This window comes from Poecilia reticulata, linkage group LG6, assembly GCF_000633615.1.
Source record: "Poecilia reticulata strain Guanapo linkage group LG6, Guppy_female_1.0+MT, whole genome shotgun sequence".
In the NCBI taxonomy this organism is placed as follows: domain Eukaryota; kingdom Metazoa; phylum Chordata; class Actinopteri; order Cyprinodontiformes; family Poeciliidae; genus Poecilia; species Poecilia reticulata.
In genome coordinates, this window is record NC_024336.1 from 25,206,342 (window position 1) to 25,228,551 (window position 22,210).

Consider the following 22,210-nt stretch of genomic DNA (forward strand, 5'->3'; position numbering starts at 1 on the left):
TCAAGAAATAACATTAGTAAATTTCAAAAAAGCTAAAAAATACCTTTACATTTTTTATGTAAAATTGGGTACCCAAAAAATAATGTGTCAAGTATTGCATTTTCCTTGTATTTTCTTTCATCTCTTTCTTTTTATTTTCTTCTCTTTTTACAAATGACTAAAAAGGTTGAATGCGGAATCATCCGTTAAACACTTTGATACTCATGTTTGCAGTGGCCCACATAAAGAGGTTCAGCTTGGATTCCACGTCTAAACAGGAAGTGAAGCAGAAACAACAGAATGTAACAGGCAGACATTATAAAAAACATGGTAGTGTCTTGCTGAAGGGGCCAACAGTAAGTGGTATAAAGGCGGACGTGCTAAAGTACCTCAGGAGCTTGCATCGAAACTCCTGTAGTCGTGGAAATGCTCTTTCCACACAGGAGGTTTGCCTCTCATTGCTCCACAGTCTCTCAGCTGCAGCACTTGCTCTTGGCCTGTTCATTTTGATTATTAAAGACAAGAATTAAAGATATTCTTGTCAAGCAAGCACATTTTTCAATATTATTTTATCTTTGAAGAGATGTTTGGATCTTACACACCAGAGACGTGGGGATAGGTTGGTAGCATCGATATATTCCCCCCACAGACAGACTTCTCCCCCGATCACTAAGCTCTTCTGCTTCTCAGTACCTGTTCAGAAAAAAAAATGAAAACAAAAGATTCTTACTCTTGAGACTGAATAAATAATGACAAATGAAAACAGAATGTTCACAAAAGTCAATTTTTTGTTCTATAAAATTTGGGGTTTGCTGCCACCTGGTGGTTTGACAATCAATCGAACGTCAGTGAAGAAATTGGTTGTCTGAAATTGAGAACTATTTTCACAACCTGAACAATTCACAGCACACCTGTTTTTTGGGGGGTTTTTCACTGACCCTTGAAGGCTAGTGGCCACACATTATAGTAGCGGGCCCAGTTGTGTGTGGGTCCAGGCTGGTCCAGATACCACGGAGAGGCCAGAATCACCCTGAGTCCAGCTTTAACAACCCTGCGTACTTCACAAAGGTAACAGCCCTGTTTCCATACCTCCACCACTGACAAAAACTTGCGCTGCAACACAAAACAACTCAACATTATATATGCACACAGTTTAAGTGGTACATTGCCTTCCACATCATCCACACTTGTATGGTGTCTTTCATCTTTTACCTGAAAAATAATAGCCACTGTTGTTTGTATGACAGTCATTGAGAAATTGAATTCTTTACTTTTATTTTGACCACTGTAATATGATCACATTTATAATTCAATCAAACAACCACAACATTTTGGTATCACTTCAGTCAAAGGGGGTTTCAACTTTTCAAAACTCTACATACACTGTGGATGAATGTCATATAAAATTAGGGCCTTCCAGTAACTCGCCCAATAAATGCTAAAGATAAGCTCCAGCCCCCCCATTCCTGCAAGGATAAATAGGTATAGATAATGGATGGATTTTTTTTTTTAGCTAATTTTGGATTATAAATTATGAACTTCTAAAGACATTCTGTGACACAGACGTGTCATTTTCAATAAACAGTACATATATCTGTTGGCGCATCCTTACTCGTTCATGGTAGTCAAAAACATCCTGCCACACAATAGATGTCTTCCTGAGTACTGATGTGATGTTCACAATTCTGTTAATAAAAGTGGACATATTAATCTTTTTATAAATTTGATTTGCATGTAGGCTTCAACCCAAAATCTCTCCTCTACTGCCTTACTTTTCAATGTAGAATGCTTCCAGTTTAGAAAAGTCCAATCCAAAACCCATCTTGTGCATGAATGCACGAATGTAGGGATTTGATCTCCTACAAAAAAAGCAGTGGGAAGTATTTACTTTCATGTTGTTACGCTCAGTGATGACTTGCAACTTTTTGACAGTTGAAAACTACTTCGGTTGAATATTAGGTTTGTGTTTCTCTTCTTCGCATTGACTTACTTTTAATTTTCAAACTTACCAGCAAGAAAAGTCGACCTCATCTCCTCCTAAGTGGATATAGGGGTCAGGAAACACAGAGGCCACTTCCTTCAGAAGTGACGCCATGAACTGATATGTGGAGGGTAGTGTTGGATTAACAGGTCCAAAAGTCCCTGAAGGAGTGCCCCCTCTGTAGCAGGGAGTCAACAACTCAGACTGACCTGAGACATAAATCCTTTAGTAAATACATATACATATATACATAAAATAAATAGTTATCACATTAAATGGCTGGTGGAGCAAACCAATGCACATACTAAATATTGACTTGTTTTTTTTTTAGCACTTTTAGAGTATTTTGTGTGGTTTAAGGTTTATCTTAAAAACCGAGACCATCAGTGTGAACAGACAATACTTATCAAAGCTTTGTGCTACAAAAACATACCACCACAACATTTGCGAATGAGATCTGGAGGACTGGTTCACTGCTTGTTTGTTTTAAACATTGTTTATTTTGCTTTGAAATTTTACCTTTTCCCCAAGATTTTGTGTGGCCTGGCGAATCAAACTCCGGAAGGACTCTTATTCCTCGCATCCTGGCATATGAGATCACCCTTCTCACATCTGACTGTGTGTAGATGTGAGTCACTGGATGGAAAGCCCCCTGTATCAGAGCCAGAAGTTTTTGGTTTTAGGGAGGAGGCAACTTCCCAGCACTCATGACTTAAAGAAGCAGGGGGCCATAAATATTCACTATGGAAATCCATAATTGAGTGTGGTTTAATGCTTTTTTGTTTCTTAAAATACATTGTCTTTAAATACAACAGCTGTTCCAAATCACGTACCTTATTGGAAAGGTCTGGGAATTTGTGGCTTTGGTAAGGGAATGATGGATCATCAACAAGGTGCCAATGAAATACATTAAACTTACTGTAGGCCATTGCATCCTAGAAACGAAAAACAAAAAGGCCATGTATGATCAATTGAACAGAAATACGGGCTAAGATGATGCATGATTGTTACCAGAGTTTTTAAAATGGCCTGCACTGGTAAGTAGTGGCGTGAAGTGTCCAATAAAATTCCTCTGTAGTTAAATTGTGGGTAGTCCTCAATCTCAGTCTTGTTAATATAATACTGAAACACAAAAGAAATTGCATAATGATGGATATCGTTTATAAACTTGAGCTTTAGTATTAGAGAAATTTTGACTTACTGAGCCAAAATCATCTTGATACACCAACTGACTGAAGGTTTCTAGACCTGTGCTTGATCAGAAAAAACACACATTAAAAACTCTTATTTAAATAGTCATATAAGATGGACATTCACATTCTTAAAAAGTACTGAGTTATTTCTTTAGCCTGAATATTAGGTTTGTTGGTTAAATTTGTTTTGAATGCCAATACAGAGATCATGTAGTCACTTACATAGTCATATTAAGCTAGGGCTGAAAAAGATAGGTTACTTTTGATGCTATACGACTTGTTCAGCAATAAACAAGTCAGGGTTTAGTTTTAAAAAAGTCTTTATTAGCTCTAATTTGTCACTTTAATCCGTTTGTTTTTTACTTGGAACAATACTCTAGTTGAAACCCATAACCTATCCAGTCTCTGATCCTGGACTTGCTAAGCAAAATAACTGAAATTTTGTTGTTTTTCACTAAGTTTTTAGAGTGTAAGATTATAGTTATTGACAACATTAGTCAACTGCCACTATGTCCATTTTAATAAGGGGCGTTCTAATTCTTTAAAAATACAGTGATAGTAATTACCTCTTAGAGAACCCCACACAGTTTCTGCATTCAGAGATGCTTGCCCAGCAAAGACATTCAATTTGTCTAAAACACAAATGGGAAAAATTCTCAGTGATAGCTTTTACCATTTGGATTTTGTAAATTTAATACCTCATTATGTATGTTTATTCTTACATCTCTCTGAAGAATCTTGGTTTGGGTAACCTTCACAGTCATGACGGTCAAGACTAATAGTGAGAGTGAATACCTCATTCTCACTGAGTTGTAGCGTATCGTTCCCTGTGAAAAATGAGTGCAAATATAGATTAATGACATTTTACTACAATGTACAAATGTTCCAACCGAAGTATTGTACTGTTAGACAACACAAGGGTAAAGCTGTATAGGCATGGCCCATTGTCATCGAATGTGTTTGTGGTAACAGGCTTTGGCTGGCCTACAGCTGAGCTGCTGTTTCTACAAAACCCATTCATCTACTTTAAAAGGCACCGCGACAAACAAAACATTCATAACAAAACTACTAAGCAATTCACAGCTGTAAATAAGTTTTAAATATGTGATCACCAGAATGTCTTCTCTTAGGTTCATGATAAAACACATAAGAATTATTTACTGGCAGTGAGTTGTTTTAACATTTAAAAGTAATAATTGTGTAGCTACACTAAAAGTGATTAAGTTGGCTTCAAAATGCAAATTAAGTGAAAAATGTGTATTTTCTTAAGTACACTCACCATAAGTGTATCCTGGAAATAAAATGGAAAAATATCTCTTGAATGCTGCGTCCAGAACAGAACAGCTGTGCTTTGTATCCAAGTATCTTCTATATCCAAAACTGAAAGATTGGGGCTTCAGTTGGTATCTCTCTGAAGAGAGGATAACTATTTGTGGCAGTGGCCACACACTCTCTGCTGTGTTTAAGTCGAGATGAATTATGATCAGAAGTAGGAAAATATATTTGATCAGAGTGCAGTGTCCAGGATTTACTGAGCACATGACTTTCATATTCGACTTTTCACCTTCTGCTCAACTGAGTTAGTCAGGTGCATAGGAGCATGTAGTCAGGTGAGGTAAACAACAGGCAGCTTACCACTATGCCTACTAATATACATGATAATAGCGGTACTACTACTACCAGGGGTGCCTTGCCAACATTTTCAAAGGGGTGTCTAAATGGGGGCCATCAACACACAAAGCCTTAAAAGTTCAGGAGTTTTATTATACTATTGGCCTATTCACAACTAAGAAGGTCATTTAACAAATACACAAATAAATAAATAAATAAAATATTTATTTTTGGCCAAGTAATAGCAATAATATGTTAGAAGGATTTATAAGAGAAGATTAAGTCTATTCTGCACAATGCCTTAGTTATTTATATATCAGTTTATTTATTGAACCTTGCGCATAGAAACAAAAGTAAAAGTCAAACCTATTACACATATGGGTGGTTTACTGAAATGTTACTATTAAAATTTTATTGGGACACAATCGTGAGTGTAGAATTTTTTAACATTAAGTGTGCGAGTGAGATATTGCCAACATTTGGAACAGTTTTTTTTATTATTTATTATACTGTTTGGCTAACCCAGGTTTGATATAGATAAAGAAAGACATTACATTTCTTTTCACATTTTATTTTCTAGTTTGTCTGACGTAAGGCCGTCGTCAGTTGGTGACGCTGCCTCTCTTTGTTGGCTTAGCAGCGGCGACGTTTTGTTGTTATTTTCGCTGCAGCTGAAAAACAGGCTCGGATAATTTTGGTTTTCGTATTGTTCCGCAATCTACATCTGGCGCTTTCGACCTCAAGGTGTGCTCGTCGTAAACCGGTAAACACCCTAGGAATGGACTCAGACGAGGGCTATAACTATGAATACGACGACGAAGACGAATGTAGCGAGGACAGCGGCGAAGTGGAGCCCGAGGACGACACCCTGGATATCGGTGAGGTGGAGTTGGTCGATCCTGTGGTGGCCGGCGGGGAGCGAGACGAGGGTGGCGAGACTGGTGTAGGTGGTCACGGTCCTGGTGAAGAAGAGGAGGAGGACTATCGTTTCGAGGTTTTGACTGCCGAGCAGATCCTCCAGCATATGGTGGAGTGTATCAGGGAGGTCAACGAGGTCATACAGGTAGGTATTTTGGTATACCATCGTCAGGAAAGACCGGGGTCCAGGATTTTATCAAGCGTTTACAGGCCACGGACGTTAGCTTATCGGCTAGCCTTGTAGGAGTAGTTAACTTACTGAAAGGTGACAGTTTCACAAGACTAACACGTGTTGAAATTCGTTTTTAACGATGGTAAGTTTTTGTTACTAGTGTGTATTTAGAATGAATGTGGATATGTTGAAATGTCACTAAATATATACCTTTAAACAGAAGTTTTGTTACAGGAAGTAGTCTAATCCCCATTGAGAAGTTGGCAGCTACCTTTGCTAAGCTAATGTTAGCTTTCTTGCTACTTAGCCATCTTCTTCAGCTATGCTAGCAGCACTATTCTGAAAAAGCCCAACGTCTTTGGTTGTTGACTTGGTGTACGTTAGGTGTGACTTTTGACGACAGAACGGTTGAAAGTTAACTAATCAATTCAAGTTTGACTTCTAAAAATATAGTGCAACTAAACTACCGTTAACGTATTTTGACGTTTGTCCAAAGGCTAGTTGGACATTGTGTAATGTAGCAAATGACAAGCTATGTTAGTTACAGAATAGCAACCAAGCATTTTGTCCGAACTTCGATGTGATGAAATACTGTTTAAGAACTGAATTTTAATAAGCTTTTTGAGTTAACAACTGATTCCATTCGCAATAGCTTGTCACAGATGTACGATGTAGCACAGAGCCAACTGAGGCCTCCATTTCCTCTCTCGTAGACATAGAATAAAAAAAAGGTCCTATTAAGTTAGCACTTAGTTTTCTGTGATATAGCATGAACCATCATTCAGAAATATGACCTCGAAGACGCTTGAAAGTCGAAAATATGTCAATTCTTCCCATACAAAACGGTTGCTTTGAACATGTTCCAATTTTAAAAACTGACTGTGGTTCTGTGTTTTTGAATAGTAATAATATACAAGTATACCTAATTTAGTTTTGTAGGTAGTTTGAAGTCTTGACATTGTTTGAAGTTCTTCGTGTGTCAGTGTAATTGCTTTGAATTACACAATAAAAAAGCTAATGGAAAGAAATGCAAAAACATCTCGGATAGATAGATTTTAAGAGTTACATTTAAAATCCTGCAAGGCTCTTCAGGGACCACCCATTACATAAATGGTTTAGTTGATAGTAAAGTTAATAGTTAAGAAGATTGTTGAGTCTTAACTTTTGTTTGAGAGATTGTTGAATCTCATTCTTAAATACTTTGTTCAAAGTATTTTGAACAAAGGATTTTTTGAATATGCTCCAGTTAATTTGGGTTCAGATGTCTTGTACTTGGAAAAACCTAATTTGATGTTTTTGTGGTTATTTAATACAAAATCAAACCAGGATAAAGTCAGTGATTGAACCTGTTGTTGTTTGTGTTGCACTTGATAATTTAATTCTGACTTTGTGCTGGTTAGATCTGTTTCCTGTTAATTCACATTAGGATACTGGTAATTTAATAACTTTGCTATCCTATATTCTTGCAGTTTTGGTTGTTTTCTTATGTAACCTTTTGGGGTAGGAAATGGTGCCATCCACAGTGGAATATGTTCTACCATCAATGGGTCATTTCATAGACACCATGAGACACTAAGAGACTTTAGAGCCATCTCTGAAAATGACAGATTTTACATCAATTTCCAATAATATTCTTTATAGGGTGTTGTAAGCAAATGTGGCAATGCGACTCAAATAAACAATATTTCCCAGCAGGAGTTTGCTCAATGATGCTGGTTTAATCAACGGTCATAAGCTCTCATAAAAGTCAAGTTTTAGCACCTGGTGGATATCGGGTGGAATACAAAGTTTTTCAAAAACAATGTACACTTAAATTATAAGTGGTAGCCTAGTGTTTTTGTGACTATTACTCTACATAATTAAATAAATATGTATCTTCATATATATGTCATTTTCAAAAGTCTTTTGGATTTTCAGTATCAAAGGTATGTCTAGTACTTAAAGTTGATATTGCCCAATCTTTCCAGCTAAGTTTTATTTTTACACAATTTTTCCTTGTTCTTTGTTTACTAAGTGTGTAACTTGCCAGTCACAAACCTATTTCAAAATACGGAAAAACTTTTAATGCAGTCAAATTGAGACTGTTCTAAATGCATGCAAGAAATTTTTCAAATGAGTTGTTTTACTTTTTTTAAATTAAACTTTCATCTTCAGGCTTTTTAAGGCTATGTTCACACTGCAGGCCTCGGTGTTCAATTCCAATTTTTAGTGAAACCTGATTTTTTCAGGTTTGTTTTTTTTGCTTTGTTTTGTTTTGTTTTTGCATGGTAGTTCATATTTCCAAATATATGACTGTATGTAATTTCCTAAAGTAAACAGCAAACCTAAAAGTGTCCCGCATGCACAGTAGAGGACGCAGAAACATCACACACAGTGAGCGTTCTCAGTGTTTGCAGAAGTAAACACAACAACTTGATGCTCATTATCGTCTGCTGTGGTTGTTGTTTTTCTCTCCGCTTGCCTGTATTAGGATGCATAGTAGTGACGTTTATCGAGAATCAATTACGTACAGGAATCCGACCTGGCCGCACAGACGCAGGCCACATTTGAAAAGATTAGATACATATCAGATTTATTACCACATATGCAAGTAGCTAATGTGGCATATGTAAAAATCCGACCTGTGTTGTTCGGACTGTCATGGAAATATCAGATACAGGTTGCATAAGAGCAAAAGAATCTTATTTGGGTCACTTCAGGCTGCAGTGTGAACATAACCTTAGTAGTTGTCATTATGCCTGATGTTTTAGCCAAATCAGTGCACTTTTTTGGTGAGTAAAGACAGTTCAGACAGTTTACTAAGCTTACATGTTAATGTTGGTTTAAAAAGTCAAAGTATTCTCTCCATGATAATGCATAAAGTCAACCCCATACCCAAATGGTTGAATGTGATCATGTTGAAAAGTAGCACAGGATTCATTACAAATAAAACAGTTGTCCATTACGGAGGCGGTCTTGTAATTGTTTTATCTCTCCCAAACACTAAGATAAATTAGATAAATGTTAATAAAAAAAACGCATATAGTTAGCCATTTTATTAATTTTATACATTTGTGGATACACTAATGTTCTTAAACTGTGAATTTTACTGATTGTAAAACATGGAAACAGGAAAGAACAGTAAAAGGTTAATTGAGCTGACTCATTTTACAGTTTAAGTCAGTGTAATAGTTTTTCCCACAGATGTTGGGCTTCATGAAATACTTTTTCTGTTTTGGCGATGTTTTGATCACATGAAGTTTGTAGTTGATTCATGAGGAGATGAGACTATCTTTGTTTTAGATGGCCCGCTGGTTTCACATGATGCTTCCTTGATCATTAATCCTAGTCTGTTGTGTCAGAAAGGACTTTTTGTTTGGTTTTCAGAAGCTGTTATTCGAAAGGCAGAGAAATGTGAGAGCCACTGAGTGCTTACTGAATGAACAGAATTCAACCTGCAACAAAGTTGCCATTGTCCCTACCTGGTACTATAAAGACAGTAGACTCAGGATAACTCTCTGGATTTACACAAGACACAAACCTGGGCAAAATAATGATCCTTGCTCCCTCCTGAGCAAAATGATGACATTAAAAAGTCGAAGAAACAACCTTTGGACTTATTTTAAGTTGCATTGCTGCTTCTCTATGCATATTTTTGCCTACAAACTGCTCTCTATGTTTGACAAAACAACTGCAGTTTGAATAGAAATAAATCAAACTTTGATGAAAATCAATGGGTCCCCTTATAAAAGTGGACCCATTGTAAAACGTGTAAGCATATTTTGGGGGGGAGTTAGTTGTTAACCTATGATTGTATTAAACGGGGAATATGATGAAGCAGTTTTAGAAATATTAATCTTTGATATTGTGAAATTACATCACTGCAAATGTTTTTCTTCTATAGCTTCTCATTTTAACCTTGCTTTGGCAAAATTTATTTGTATGATAACCTCCTTGAATAGCTAAATTTAAATGTAAATTTTAATTTAAATTTCTCACCATTTTTCCCTTCTAGAACCCTGCAACAATAACACGCATTCTCCTCAGCCACTTCAACTGGGATAAAGAAAAGCTTATGGAAAGGTAAGAATATCTGGATTATGTTAACCATTTGGTGATGTAATTTTAATTGGTACCATTAGTACTACTATTAATTGGTACTTAGCCAGAAAAAATTATTATAACAGAGGCACTTCCTCAGCCTGGTAAAGGCCAATCCCTTGCTCTATGCTATTTGCTTTGTACATGAGGTCTGGACCCTCAGCTGTTGAAAAACAATTGCTTGCGTGGGCTTTTTTGAAATTTTAAGATCTACCCAATCGCTGACGTTTGATCGTCATGTATCTAATGTGTCAGTTTGATAGTCTGAAACTTACCGGAAATTGCATGTGCTGTTAACAACCATCACTCACTGTGAAGAGAGAAGTGACAAGTCGAAGAAGATGGCTGTTAATGTTAATTCATTCACTTCTGCTGCTATAGCCAAACTACAGTCAGCCTAAAACAGTGCAGAAAATCAATATTATTGCTCACAAATCCTCCTTCTGTTTGCTGATTAGCCTGGTTGGAATTCAACCAGAGAAATCAAGCTCAGCGGGAGAAATCCCAGACAGAACACTGGAGGGACATGAGAATCGAGCAGAATTGCATAGGATTGCAGTAGCCAGGCCAGCTCTTTTTGGATCTTGAATGTTTACATGCTTCTTAATTCTACCTTTTGTTTGCGCAAATATTGCAGATACTTTGATGGAAACCTCGACAAGCTTTTCTCTGAGTGTCATGTCATCAACCCCAGCAAGAAGCCTCGGATCCGTCCTCCAATCAACACTAGATCATCGGCACAAGACATGCCTTGTCAGATCTGCTACCTAAACTTCCCCAACTCGGTGAGTTACATGTTTAGATCAGCATTATGTCGGGCAAGCTGGATCTTATTATTATGTTAAATATCGTATTTTAAAAATTGCTTCCCTAACCTTAGTTTTTTTATTTATTTTATTTTTTTTTTAAGAGAATTAAGGCAAATTTTTCTTTCATAATGTAACAACATCTCGATATTACAGAGAGAAGTAGCATAGCCAAGAAGAAAAAAATATGTAAATCCCATCCAGAAATTGATTTTCAGAAAAGCTTGAAAGCAACTCTTGAAATTACAAAACAGAAATGTGGAATTGGATGCCAAAAAATTTTAAAACATAAAGTTAAAGGTTATCAATCAACCATTTTATTTTATGATTACTGTTTTTTTTCTTTGGGTTCTTAGGTTGCTAATTGTTCCAGATTTGAAAGCATCTGTAGATTCTAAAAGGTACTTTCTACTAATATGAGGTTTTCAAGTTTTTAAGCTGTTTAGCAGACCATGATTGTAGATGGCATTACATTGTTTCATTTTTCAATTGTCCAAAGAAAATAAGATATGATGGTGTTGGGGAGTATCAAAGGACTGCAGTGATTTATTTTTGTACCATCAAACATGTTGTCTTTTCTCTGTAGCGTCCTGAATGGCATACTTCTTGGTATTTAGCACATAGAGACAAATTAAACCAACCATCTATGTCATTGACATGCCTGGTTGTCTCCTGTGTTAGCTAAAGGACTGTCAGTTTCAACCTTAAGCTGATACAGTTTTTAAAAATTAGAATTTTGGAGCTACAAGCAGTCCATCTGTAAAGCAACCAATTGGCTGTCTCTTCCCAAGCAGCTTTCTTCTCCAATTAACCTGCTAAATCAGCTCGACAAACTTCTACTGCTACTCTATGAAGAGCACAAAGAAACATTCTGTTTAATTGGCAAGCTTATTTGAAGTTTCTCATATAAAGAGGAGGGCTGAAAATCACAGTAATGTAATCCTAATCAGTTTCATCAGATTGGATGGCAGTAAAGCAAGAATTTATTTAACTGTAACCAAGAACATTTTCTTGTTGAGATTTTTAGATTTTTTAAATTGATGCTAATCATCCCTGCATTAAATGTGTCAGTGTGGCAACGTGCTCTCGTTTAAAATTAGAAGAAAAAAAAGATTCAAGGAAGATTCCTGAAACTTTCTTTGGCAACAGGTCAAAAATGTGCTTAGTCTTTGAAAAGGGCTGGTCTTCTGAAATAAACTGCAATAAGTGCTGACTGACTCAAACAGTAGCAGACAGTGAGTTAATGTGTTCTCTCCTCCCATACACTGACTTGTTGGAGCTCTATGTATGGAATAAAACTGTTTTACTCCAGTTTTTATGTATGTTTATTTCTTCAGTGGAATGCATTTAAATCTTCCTTACAGTGTTTGTGTAATTTTTAATGGTATGTTATGAATAAGAACAAATTGTCCAAATTGGTGCTAGCTGAACTTTGTACTATTTCTTAAAAAGAGTAAAATTACTCAACACTGAAGGGCAACACCCTCACTTGAAGATATTCAAATATTCCTTCCTTTGTACTTTCATTTAGCAAGGTAAAAATACATTAAGATTATGTTTTACTAAGGAAAAAAATATTCTGGAAAAAAAATTTGCATTGAGCATTGTAGTATTAGTCATGAATACACATTATTTTCAAGTCTGTCTGTTATTTGAAAAGTTAATATTGATGACGAGGGTTGTATGTTTAAACTGTTGTATGATGTTTGTTTCAGTATTTTACCGGTCTGGAGTGTGGACACAAGTTCTGCATGCAGTGCTGGGGAGATTATTTGACTACCAAAATCATAGAGGAAGGAATGGGACAGGTACATTTCAAGATTCATTTGTGGAGATTCACTAATAAGGCTTTTCTTCACAGTAACAATTTCATCATTTGTTTTTTTACTAAATAATTTCTACATTTTTATTATACCTGATGCAATGATTCCGATTTTCATCAGTTTTGCTTTTTGTTTCTAAGGACTAGAAAGCATAAAAGAGAAAAAAAATGTAGCACAGGCTCTTGGATGAAGGCAACAGTTCTGAACCAAACAGAAAATAAAGGACTGATAAGATTTTCCCTATTTAATGGAACAACTAACCCGTTTCTGATGGGGTTTTTTTTGTTTGTTTGTTTGTTTTTTTTTATTTGAATATGTCTATTGAAGTATGTGATTTGTTTATGGAACAAAAGTGGAGGAACTTCTAAGATGTTCTGCATTTAATAGATTTTTTTTTTCTGTGTTTGATCCACCGATCACCTGTTAAAGCCAACCAATAGAAAATTGTCCAGTTCTTATGTCAGACAGATTTATTGGTGCATCATATATAAACATTTTAATAAAAGCTTATCATTGTTTTATTGCTTTTGGAATATTGTTTTATTGCTTCTTTGTCTTAGACTGACCATGCACATCTAATATTGTGTCAGGAAGCCAAATTATATAAAAAAATAATTATTATCATTATGAAGACGGTTGTTAACTGAACTAAGAGCTAGCTAAAACAGTAAAATTAGCATTAGTTGTTACTAGAGGTGTGCCGATCGATCAGTCACCGATCATAATCGGCCGATTTTCGTGAAAAAGTGCATGATCGGCGATCATTGGCTCTTGTTGCCGATACCGATCACCTGCATCTCATTTCGCAGCCTGCCTGTGCAGCTGGTCTCCTCTTTCCTTCACAATGTGCAAACGCGCAGCAACAAATCCTAAGCGATGTGGAACTATATCACACTGAGTGAATGGGGACGTTTGCGTGTTGCGGCGGAAAATTGAAGCACGTCAAAATGCATCAACACAACGAAGCTAATACGACATAAAAACAATGGCATACTTGACGGAGTTTGGCTACATCGAGGCTCACTGCAGTAAAAAAGACATATAGAGGATCAGATAGCAGGTAAAGCAGCGCACAGCTACAAACACTCACCCGGATTAGCATGACGGTCAGAAAGCTAAACAAATAACCCGCAAAATTATTTAAGTCTTAGAGCTGCGGTGTAAAACGCTGGTTCTGCTCTCGCTGTTGAACCGCTACGCACAACAGGTAGTAATATTTCACAGACTGAGCGCCGCTTCTGCTCCTCCTGGTAGTGACTCTCACACCGAACCTCTGTTTAAAGCTGCAGCATCTAACCTAAAAAAATAAATTTTACAAACGTATTAAAACTTTCGCTGTCCTAACATGAGACACATAATCTCTGAAAAAATAATCGATCTCCTCCCTGCTCTGCATAATTACTCCGCTCAGTCAGAAACAGCCAATCAGAACTAACAGTAATCAGCTAGCCGCCATGCTATCAGGAAGTTTTCATTCAGTAACTCTGGATTGTTTATTGTAATGGAGCCTTTGAAAGTTAAGTTTTATAATTGAATTTTTTTGGCAATGTTGAGAGGTTTTATTTTGGTTCTTTGCATTATTTAGCCTCTCCAGAGCCTTCATATGTTATCAGTCTGTTAAAGATAGTATTACTGATAGCAGTACAATTTGCACAATGCCTGTTTTGCTTAGTTTTCTTCTTGGAAAAAGTTATTAAAAACAAGTTTTTGTCTAAATTAAGGTGAATTCATGGTTCCTTTTTCCACATAATGTAACCAGTAGTGTTTATGATATAAAAATAATAATAATAATTATGTGATCGGTATCGGCAGGAAAAAACCTGATCGGCACATCTTTAGTTGTTACATTTGGTGTCGCTCTCGATGTCTGAAATGACCTTTCTTTTTTTTTTTTTTTTTCAATAACCAACTCATGATTTACCTTTTATGCTTTCTTCTCAGACGATTTCTTGTCCTGCTCATAGTTGTGACATTTTGGTTGATGACAACACAGTCATGTAAGTATGTTTGTGCATGTATTTGTTTTATTTTGGGTCTGTAATGATCATCATATTTGGCAGAAGATGACGCTGATAAAGTCTTTCACTAAAAACAGTTTTGTGATGCTCAATGTACAGTTACTGATTCATCCCAATTTTAAAATCAGCAAGGTAGTTTTTACATAATTATTATACATATCAAATATTATATTCTTCAATGTATTTTAATCCAACTTGTTTTTTAGTGAGGATCATTGAAGTGTGTTATCATCTGTGTTTTGCCTGCTGTGAACTCTAAAATGATTTTTTCTGAAAAATATTTTTTCCCCTCATCTTGAGTCTTTCAGTGATTCATGAGTTGTCTTTGGTGGATCTCCAGGTCTTTTAATGCTGTCAAGCGTCCAGATCTTTTTTGTGTCACTTTAAATTTAAAATTATTAATCAACTGCAACCATTTCTGCAAGAGGGGAAAACAGACATTATATTTTCTGTATAACTTATGAGTTGTGGTCTTAGAAAGCAAGTACAAAAATGTCTGCTTGCAAATTTATATATATATGTGTGTGTGTGTGTGTGTGTGTGTATTTAACTTATTTTTTTCTAATTGATTTTTAATGTTTCCACAGGCGCCTCATAACAGATTCAAAAGTAAAATTGAAGTACCAGCATTTAATCACGAATAGTTTTGTAGAGGTAAGCTTTGTTGCTTGACAGGAAATTGAAAAATGTTTATGCTGAGCTTTGCAGTTCGACTTTCAGGTTAAAAACCTCTGAATCTGAGAAGAAGAAACCTGAAACGACTAGATCTTCAATTATGACACGTCTATAGAGCTGCATGAATGTCAGTTTAGCACACAGTAAAAACAGTTCTGCTGCACACTGCTTAAGGAGAATGTAGGTCAACAAGTAATAACAAGTAGTGAGCCCACACATATATTTAAGGGTTTGGTTGGCTTAAAAGTAAATGTAGAATTATTTAACCCTTCTCACCTTATGAGCACAAACACATGTGTCAAGACCTAAACTTGACTGGGGAAAATGTTACCTATTGCAATCACATGATTGCAATAGGTAACATCTATGTAAATTCTTCAGCATTTACATTCTGTATACATGTTTTGTTTTTCTCTACAATAAATAAACTTGTAAATCTTAACTGCACGGCTGCGTTTACGCAGAGCTCTACATACCTAAGCAAATGTCTATCCTCTGTAGAGTGCTGTGAGAAAAGTTAGAATGTAATTAACAATTTGTGCATCTGCAACTGAAAAAATGAAAAAAAAAACATGTTTCTTATTACTCGTTAAAGTGCAATCGACTGTTAAAGTGGTGCCCTGCACCGGACTGCCATCACGTTGTCAAAGTCCAGTATCCAGATGCCAAGCCGGTGAGATGCAAGTGCGGCCGTCAGTTCTGGTAAGATCAGCAAACTCTCACAGAACGCAGGTTTACTGCATGCTATTGGAGGTTGAGTTGATTTGCGTGCTGTTATTACAGTTTCAACTGTGGAGAGAACTGGCATGATCCGGTGAAGTGTAAGGTAAGCTGAATGGAAACACGGAAATATATAGGATTCTGGCAGTTATGGGAAGCAATATTATTCCTTTTTCAATTTTTTCTTTTTCCTTTTTTTTTTTTTTAGTGGCTGAGAAAATGGATTAAGAAATGTGATGACGACAGCGAGACTTCCAACTGGATTGCAGCAAATACCAAGGTTTGAAATTCATCAGACTCCCTGATAAGAATAAAATTAGATTTTTCTGTTCTTCAGTCTAACAGAACACAATGTTCACCTTAACTCCACAGGAGTGTCCAAAATGCCACGTGACCATTGAGAAGGACGGCGGATGCAACCACATGGTCTGTCGCAACCAGAACTGCAAAGCAGAGTTCTGTTGGGTCTGCCTGGGTCCATGGGAACCTCATGGCTCTGCCTGGTGAGAATTAAAGGCTTATTTTTTTTCATGTTACTTTTTATGCAGAAAATGTTGCTTTCAAGCAAATAAACTAAATGTGACTCCCAGTAAGACGGTAGAAAATGAATACATTTAAATGTGTCGAGATGTGAAACCACAACTGGTACATATTTGGTCATCAGTTTTTGTAACGGCGTGTCGTTCATTAGACACATTTGGCAGTCTCAGTACAAAGAGTACAGAATCTAAAATATTCTGGCTTCTCTCACACACTCACCTTAGAGTTCAAACCTTCATCTGTCTGAAACACTGTAAACACCACTGACCGCTTTGACCTTACAGGTACAACTGCAACCGCTATAATGAAGACGATGCCAAGGCAGCCAGAGATGCTCAAGAGGTAATTAAATCGACATTTGCCCTCAAAAATTGTGAAACATATGGTAACTTAGAAAGGTTTAAAACATAAATGCATCAATGTAATTCATGTTTTATTGCAGAATTATTCTTTGTTTTACTCCTGCATTGTTTAATTTTCACAGACATTTATGGTAAACAAGTACAATTCGGATTTTATAGTTTGTAACAAAATTTATCTTATGAAACACCTGCAGAGATTCCAAGGTTGACATTCATGCTGCTGGTACAACACACAGTTTTTGTCTTTTACAGTTTTCAGAGTTTGTTTGCAGTATGGGAAATAATGACATTTAAGTTCTTCTCAGTTCAGGATAAGTATGGAAAAACATTTGCATTTTCCAGATTTTGTTTCCTGTCCTACAATCTAAAAATGGTCAATCTGGCTTTTTTGCCTCCTTCTTTCCCTCTCTCCCTCCCCCACTTTGTTCCTTCCACGTTTTTTCTTTCTTTCTAGTTTTTTTTTCCTTTCTTTTTTTCTGTTTTGCTTGTTTACCTCAGATTTTTGTAGGTTCCATTTTTACTGCAATAATGTTTTGTATTGATATGTCAGAAATTCAGCAAAAGTAACAGAGTTCAGGAAATTTGAAATGTTAAAACTGTACAGTTGGGTAAATCCAGACTTTTCAGTATCCAGCATTTGGGTGTGTTTGAGTTTAAGCCGGTTCGCCTTACTGTGTGTGCAGCGCTCCAGGGCAGCCTTGCAGAGGTACCTGTTCTACTGCAACCGCTACATGAACCACATGCAGAGTCTGCGCTTTGAGCACAAGCTCTATGCTCAGGTTAAGCAGAAGATGGAGGAGATGCAGCAGCACAACATGTCTTGGATTGAAGTGCAGTTCCTGAAGAAGGCTGTAGATGTGCTCTGCCAGTGCCGCTCCACACTCATGTTCACTTACGTCTTTGCCTTCTACCTCAAGAAGAACAACCAGTCCATTATTTTTGAGGTAAGATGGCTGAAAGTGTTGCTTATTGCTAAAGCTGCCTGCCAACCACCAAAGTGCAAAGTCACACAAATCCAAAGCACACAAGAGCCAAATCTTTCTTTATTGGTATGAACTAGATATACATTTTTAAAAAATATTACTGAGGATGACATCCTTTACTTCTGTTCCCCAGAACAACCAGGCAGATCTGGAAAATGCCACTGAGGTGCTCTCCGGATACTTAGAGCGGGATATTTCCCAGGATTCCTTGCAGGACATCAAGCAGAAAGTCCAAGATAAGTACAGGTAAGTGAAGTAGTGTTCCAGTAGGAAGTTTACATACTCTTTGTCTTTTAATTACACATTTGAACCTTTATTATATGGAGTAAATAGTATTAGGTATCAAGTGTATTAAGTGATTTGTAAAAGAACTAGCTGCAAAAGATAGTGGATATTCTCACAGTCAAAATTATATATACTGTCAACATATTTCTGGCATCGTTGTGGATTTTTTTAAACCGTTTTTCTTAGCAGAATTTGTATTTAAATCAGTTGATTCACTGATGCTACTCAGAATCCATAATGCAAGCCTTCCAGCAGTTTTGTTGTATGTTTGGGATCATTGTCCTGTTCCAACAACTGGTCTGTCCAAGTACCAACCACCTGACACAACCTATCCATTCAGTCGGAAGGGAAGTATTTGGAAAGTTCATGACTATTCCAGGAACCAGCAAGGATCATAAACTGGATGCTGTTAAAATGCCAGTAACTGTTTGGAGAGAAGAGAGTAACATCAGAATGGACTGAGGCTTCCGGCCAAGACACCAGGGAAAAATCAACACCTTTAATCTTGACTGAAGTTTTCCACTTCCTGCATGGAAAAGTATTCCTGGTAGAGAAACGTTTTATTGTCAGACAAGACGAGGACTGAGCTATGTAGCCACAATAATAGGAAGTATGTTTGGGGTAATCAAGGTGAGACCACCTCCAAATTCTTCTACCTCAATTGAAATCGTTAGCTATATAGTTGGCACTTGAGTAACAATCCCAAGCACACATCAAACGGCTGAATATTGATCTTCTGTAATGACTCTGACCAAAAGCTAACAATCTTATGGATTATGCTTAATAACTTGGTCCATGCACGGGGAAAAAGCAAATTTGAAGCCAGATTTATCCCTTGTTGATTGGCTGTGTTTGCTCTGCAATTTGCCATGTAAAATTTATCCAAATGAGATTGGATGTATATATTTGAACATGCTTTCCTCTTTTATGCTTCAATAATTTTTAAAATGTTTGTTGGAAGTTATTTATTGAAACATCGTCGTCATTGCAGGGAAAACAACTGTCCAAATGAACAATTAAAAGCCTAAAATTATTGTGACATTTGTACCCGTGAGTGGATGTACATCTCTGACCGGAACTCTCATTTCCTGTAAATTTGCTATGCTGGACTTTATCAAATTCTCCCTTGTCTGTAGATACTGTGAGAGCAGGCGAAGAGTGCTGCTACAGCACGTACATGAAGGCTATGAGAAGGACCTGTGGGAGTACATCGAGGATTGAGGACACGTCCCAATGCAACGGACTATTGAGTATCTTGACAAACTAGAGCGCTGATGCAATTAAACAGGGCAGCACGGGCCTTCTGCCGCCTCTCCTCTGGCAACCAACCACTTTTGCATCTTTTTTTTTTTCTTTTTCCTGGATTTCTTTAACAAAAAAAAAAAATCTTAAAATAAATTATATTTAAAGAAAGTGTAGAGTAATACAGAGAAAGTGTACTACAGTATTGTTAGCGACAGAGTGGAGTCTACAGGAAGCAGAAAAATTCATAATAAACAAATACATCATTTTGGCCTGTATTGTAACCCTCCTCTAAACTATCTTTTCTTCTGTTTTTTTTTTTTTTTTGTGAATCTTTTCTGCTTTGATTTTTGACTTTTGTTGTTTTTTTTCCATAAGTGTGAAAAAAAAATGTTTTCAACACAGCTTTAATTGTCCTGGCCATGTCTGCAATATTTGGTGAAATCCTTGTTTGGATGGCTGAATATTGATGGGCTGATTGCAAAGGGGGCAAAGACATTTCAAGGGGGGGAAGAAAATAGAAGAAAAAGAAAAACACAAAAAGTACAAAAAACAGCAAGTCTGTATTTTTTCAAATTGTAAATAGTCCATATGCATGGAAGTTAAAGAGCAAGAGTGGCACGTGTTTGCATAATTTTGAAATATTTATTCTTTACCGATCTTGAAAAAGATGTACTTTTGCCATTTAGGTTGAGTCCGTTTTCGCCTCCCATTAACTGGGAGTTTGGAAGCATTGGCAATAAGGCGTTCATCCTGTCGTCATCAGTCTGCTCAGATCACTGGACAAAAGTTCCTCATCAGGTTAGTCTGAAAGGAAACTCCAAGAAACCTTTCAGGTGATCAGATAAATGACTGTACAGTCAAGGTAAAAGGAAAAAAAAAAAAGTGGAAAAGATTTTACTGGTAAGAGGTAGGAACGTACCAGCCCCATGCCCCTCTGCGCTTATCTTTGCTGCGCTATCATAATTCTTTTTAGAGACATTAATAATTATTTGCAAGAGCCAAACTGAGTGACATTCACTCTTTTTTCCTTTTTTTTCTTTGTTCCTGGCGTGGCTTGAGTTAGTCCTGTTAAGTCAGCTTGCACCTTGGGGACTGAGAGGGGTGGGTAGAATGTACTGACAGTTTTTTTTAGTTTCAACTGGGCTTGATCACTCTCAAATTCTGCCAGGCATTTACGTCACCCTTGTAGGTAACTTCTCAACAGGCCGGTAGTTGCCCAATCGCTTTGAAGAGATCTATTGCCTTGCAGTAAGACGGAACCTTGCTTTAAACCAAGCTACACAGACGGACTTCAGTGTTCTGTGAAGAGATGCAAATTTAAGGGCAAATCTCTAAAGGTTGCAGGGGTGTTTTGTGAAGCTGGTATACATTTGCGTAAGTCAGTGTTTTTCTTTTGCTTTTTTTTTGTTTTGTTGTTGTTTTTCTGTTTTTGTTCATGGGTTGAGGTTTCAGCAGTGAAATGTCAGTGCCCCTCCAGGTTTTTCATCGTTCTGTGTGGCAGCTGCCCTGATTGTCAAGCTCTCTGTTTGTAGATGCTCGTTCATGTCTCTGCAATGTGGCAGTCTTCACAAGATTGGCTGGAGGGGACATGATCGTTCCAGGCACTGATGCAAGTTGGAAAGATGACACCAAAGTGTCAGCCATCGTTAAAATACATCCTTCGCCCTAGTTTCAGATCTTTGGGCAATTGTCTCCCAAAATGCTTCTTATGTGTTTCAAGTTATTATTTTATCCTAGCAAATTATAAACTGTACTGTTTATTTGAATAAATGTCATGAGAAATCTGATTTATGGGAGTGATGTGTGAGTCATTAGAGTAGGCCTGGTGTCAAGCAGTGTAATTAGCCAGATATCAGGAGAAATGCACAGATGAGGCTTTTGAATGACTGATACCGATTTCTTGCTTTTGAGGTCTGTAGACTTTTTTTTTTTTTTTCCCATAAGCACTTCAACAGAAAATGAACAAAAATGTACTGCTGGTTCTGTGATAGAGGTAATAGTTTTGAATCCAACTGAAAATGAAATATAAGATTAACCATATTTATGGATCACAACTGTTCTAATTTTTGTTTAACTAAAAATGTATCAATCCATTTTGTTGTTTGATGCTTTTAGAGGCAGAAAATGAAATGGTCGCACTTCTTAGTTTTGATTCATTTAATGAATGGAAAAATGAACTTGTTGATGAGGGATCTGAAGAGAATTGTTCAGTTGATTGGTGCACCTCTAACCCATCGCACTTTTCTCTACACCACAGACCTTTGCAGCTCTTTGTCTTCCGAATAGGTGTGGAATCAATTTGGAAACTTTAATCTTGAGTTTTGGTCTAAATGATCAAAGTTGACTCTTTTTGTCACCGAGTTTACATTCAGATTGTTTCTTTTGTTATTGAGCATCCAGAAGTTGTTTTTGTCAAAGATGATACAAGATGAATGGGTACAAATTGCTTTTCTCAAAGTTGTCTTGCATTAACTTCAGCTCCAGCTGTAATAGTTATCCTAACCCACTCTCCAGGGCTCACTCTGTTTTCACTGTGTGCTAGAAGTTTTTGACCATTTCAGATTTAAAGTTTTGGAGTAACAGAAGCAGCTACTTGCATTAAACCGAGACATCCAAAAACTTTTAATACTTTTCTACATACCTTTCCTTTATGCTATTAAAGGTGTTTTATTTCCTAATAGTGTAAAATGTGAGGGGAAATTAGATGTTTGTTTTTGGAGAAAAAATATTAAAGTGCAAAATGTTGCAAACAGTCGTCTTGCATGGGTGGTTGATTGTGGACATTTTGTTTGGCATCCACTAGCCTTTGGCTGCATATC

At 36.7% G+C, this 22,210-nt stretch overlaps 2 protein-coding genes across 2 annotated transcripts; one reads left to right on the forward strand and one right to left on the reverse strand.

Annotated features, from left to right (window-relative positions):
- hexa (hexosaminidase A (alpha polypeptide)) lies at nt 1–3,895 on the reverse strand. The gene is made up of 13 exons (XM_017305198.1): nt 3,876–3,895; nt 3,720–3,785; nt 3,162–3,213; nt 2,972–3,082; nt 2,794–2,895; nt 2,480–2,612; nt 1,989–2,169; nt 1,752–1,838; nt 1,592–1,664; nt 918–1,092; nt 582–672; nt 369–476; nt 1–249 (listed from the first exon to the last, which is right to left on the reverse strand). Exons 5-13 carry the CDS (start codon nt 2,887–2,889, stop codon nt 186–188), a joined length of 1,008 nt encoding a protein of 335 aa, XP_017160687.1. The 5' UTR covers nt 2,890–2,895; nt 2,972–3,082; nt 3,162–3,213; nt 3,720–3,785; nt 3,876–3,895; the 3' UTR covers nt 1–185.
- A 1,476-nt stretch (nt 3,896–5,371) lies between these two features.
- On the forward strand, nt 5,372–22,143 carry arih1 (ariadne ubiquitin-conjugating enzyme E2 binding protein homolog 1 (Drosophila)). The gene is made up of 14 exons (XM_008412228.2): nt 5,372–5,827; nt 9,849–9,916; nt 10,572–10,719; nt 12,456–12,548; nt 14,505–14,560; nt 15,169–15,235; nt 15,852–15,958; nt 16,040–16,082; nt 16,185–16,256; nt 16,349–16,479; nt 16,801–16,858; nt 17,562–17,822; nt 17,995–18,107; nt 19,283–22,143. The coding sequence occupies exons 1-14, from the start codon at nt 5,543–5,545 to the stop codon at nt 19,365–19,367; spliced, it is 1,587 nt and encodes a 528-aa protein (XP_008410450.1). The 5' UTR covers nt 5,372–5,542; the 3' UTR covers nt 19,368–22,143.
- Nucleotides 22,144–22,210: the final 67 nt, after the last annotated feature.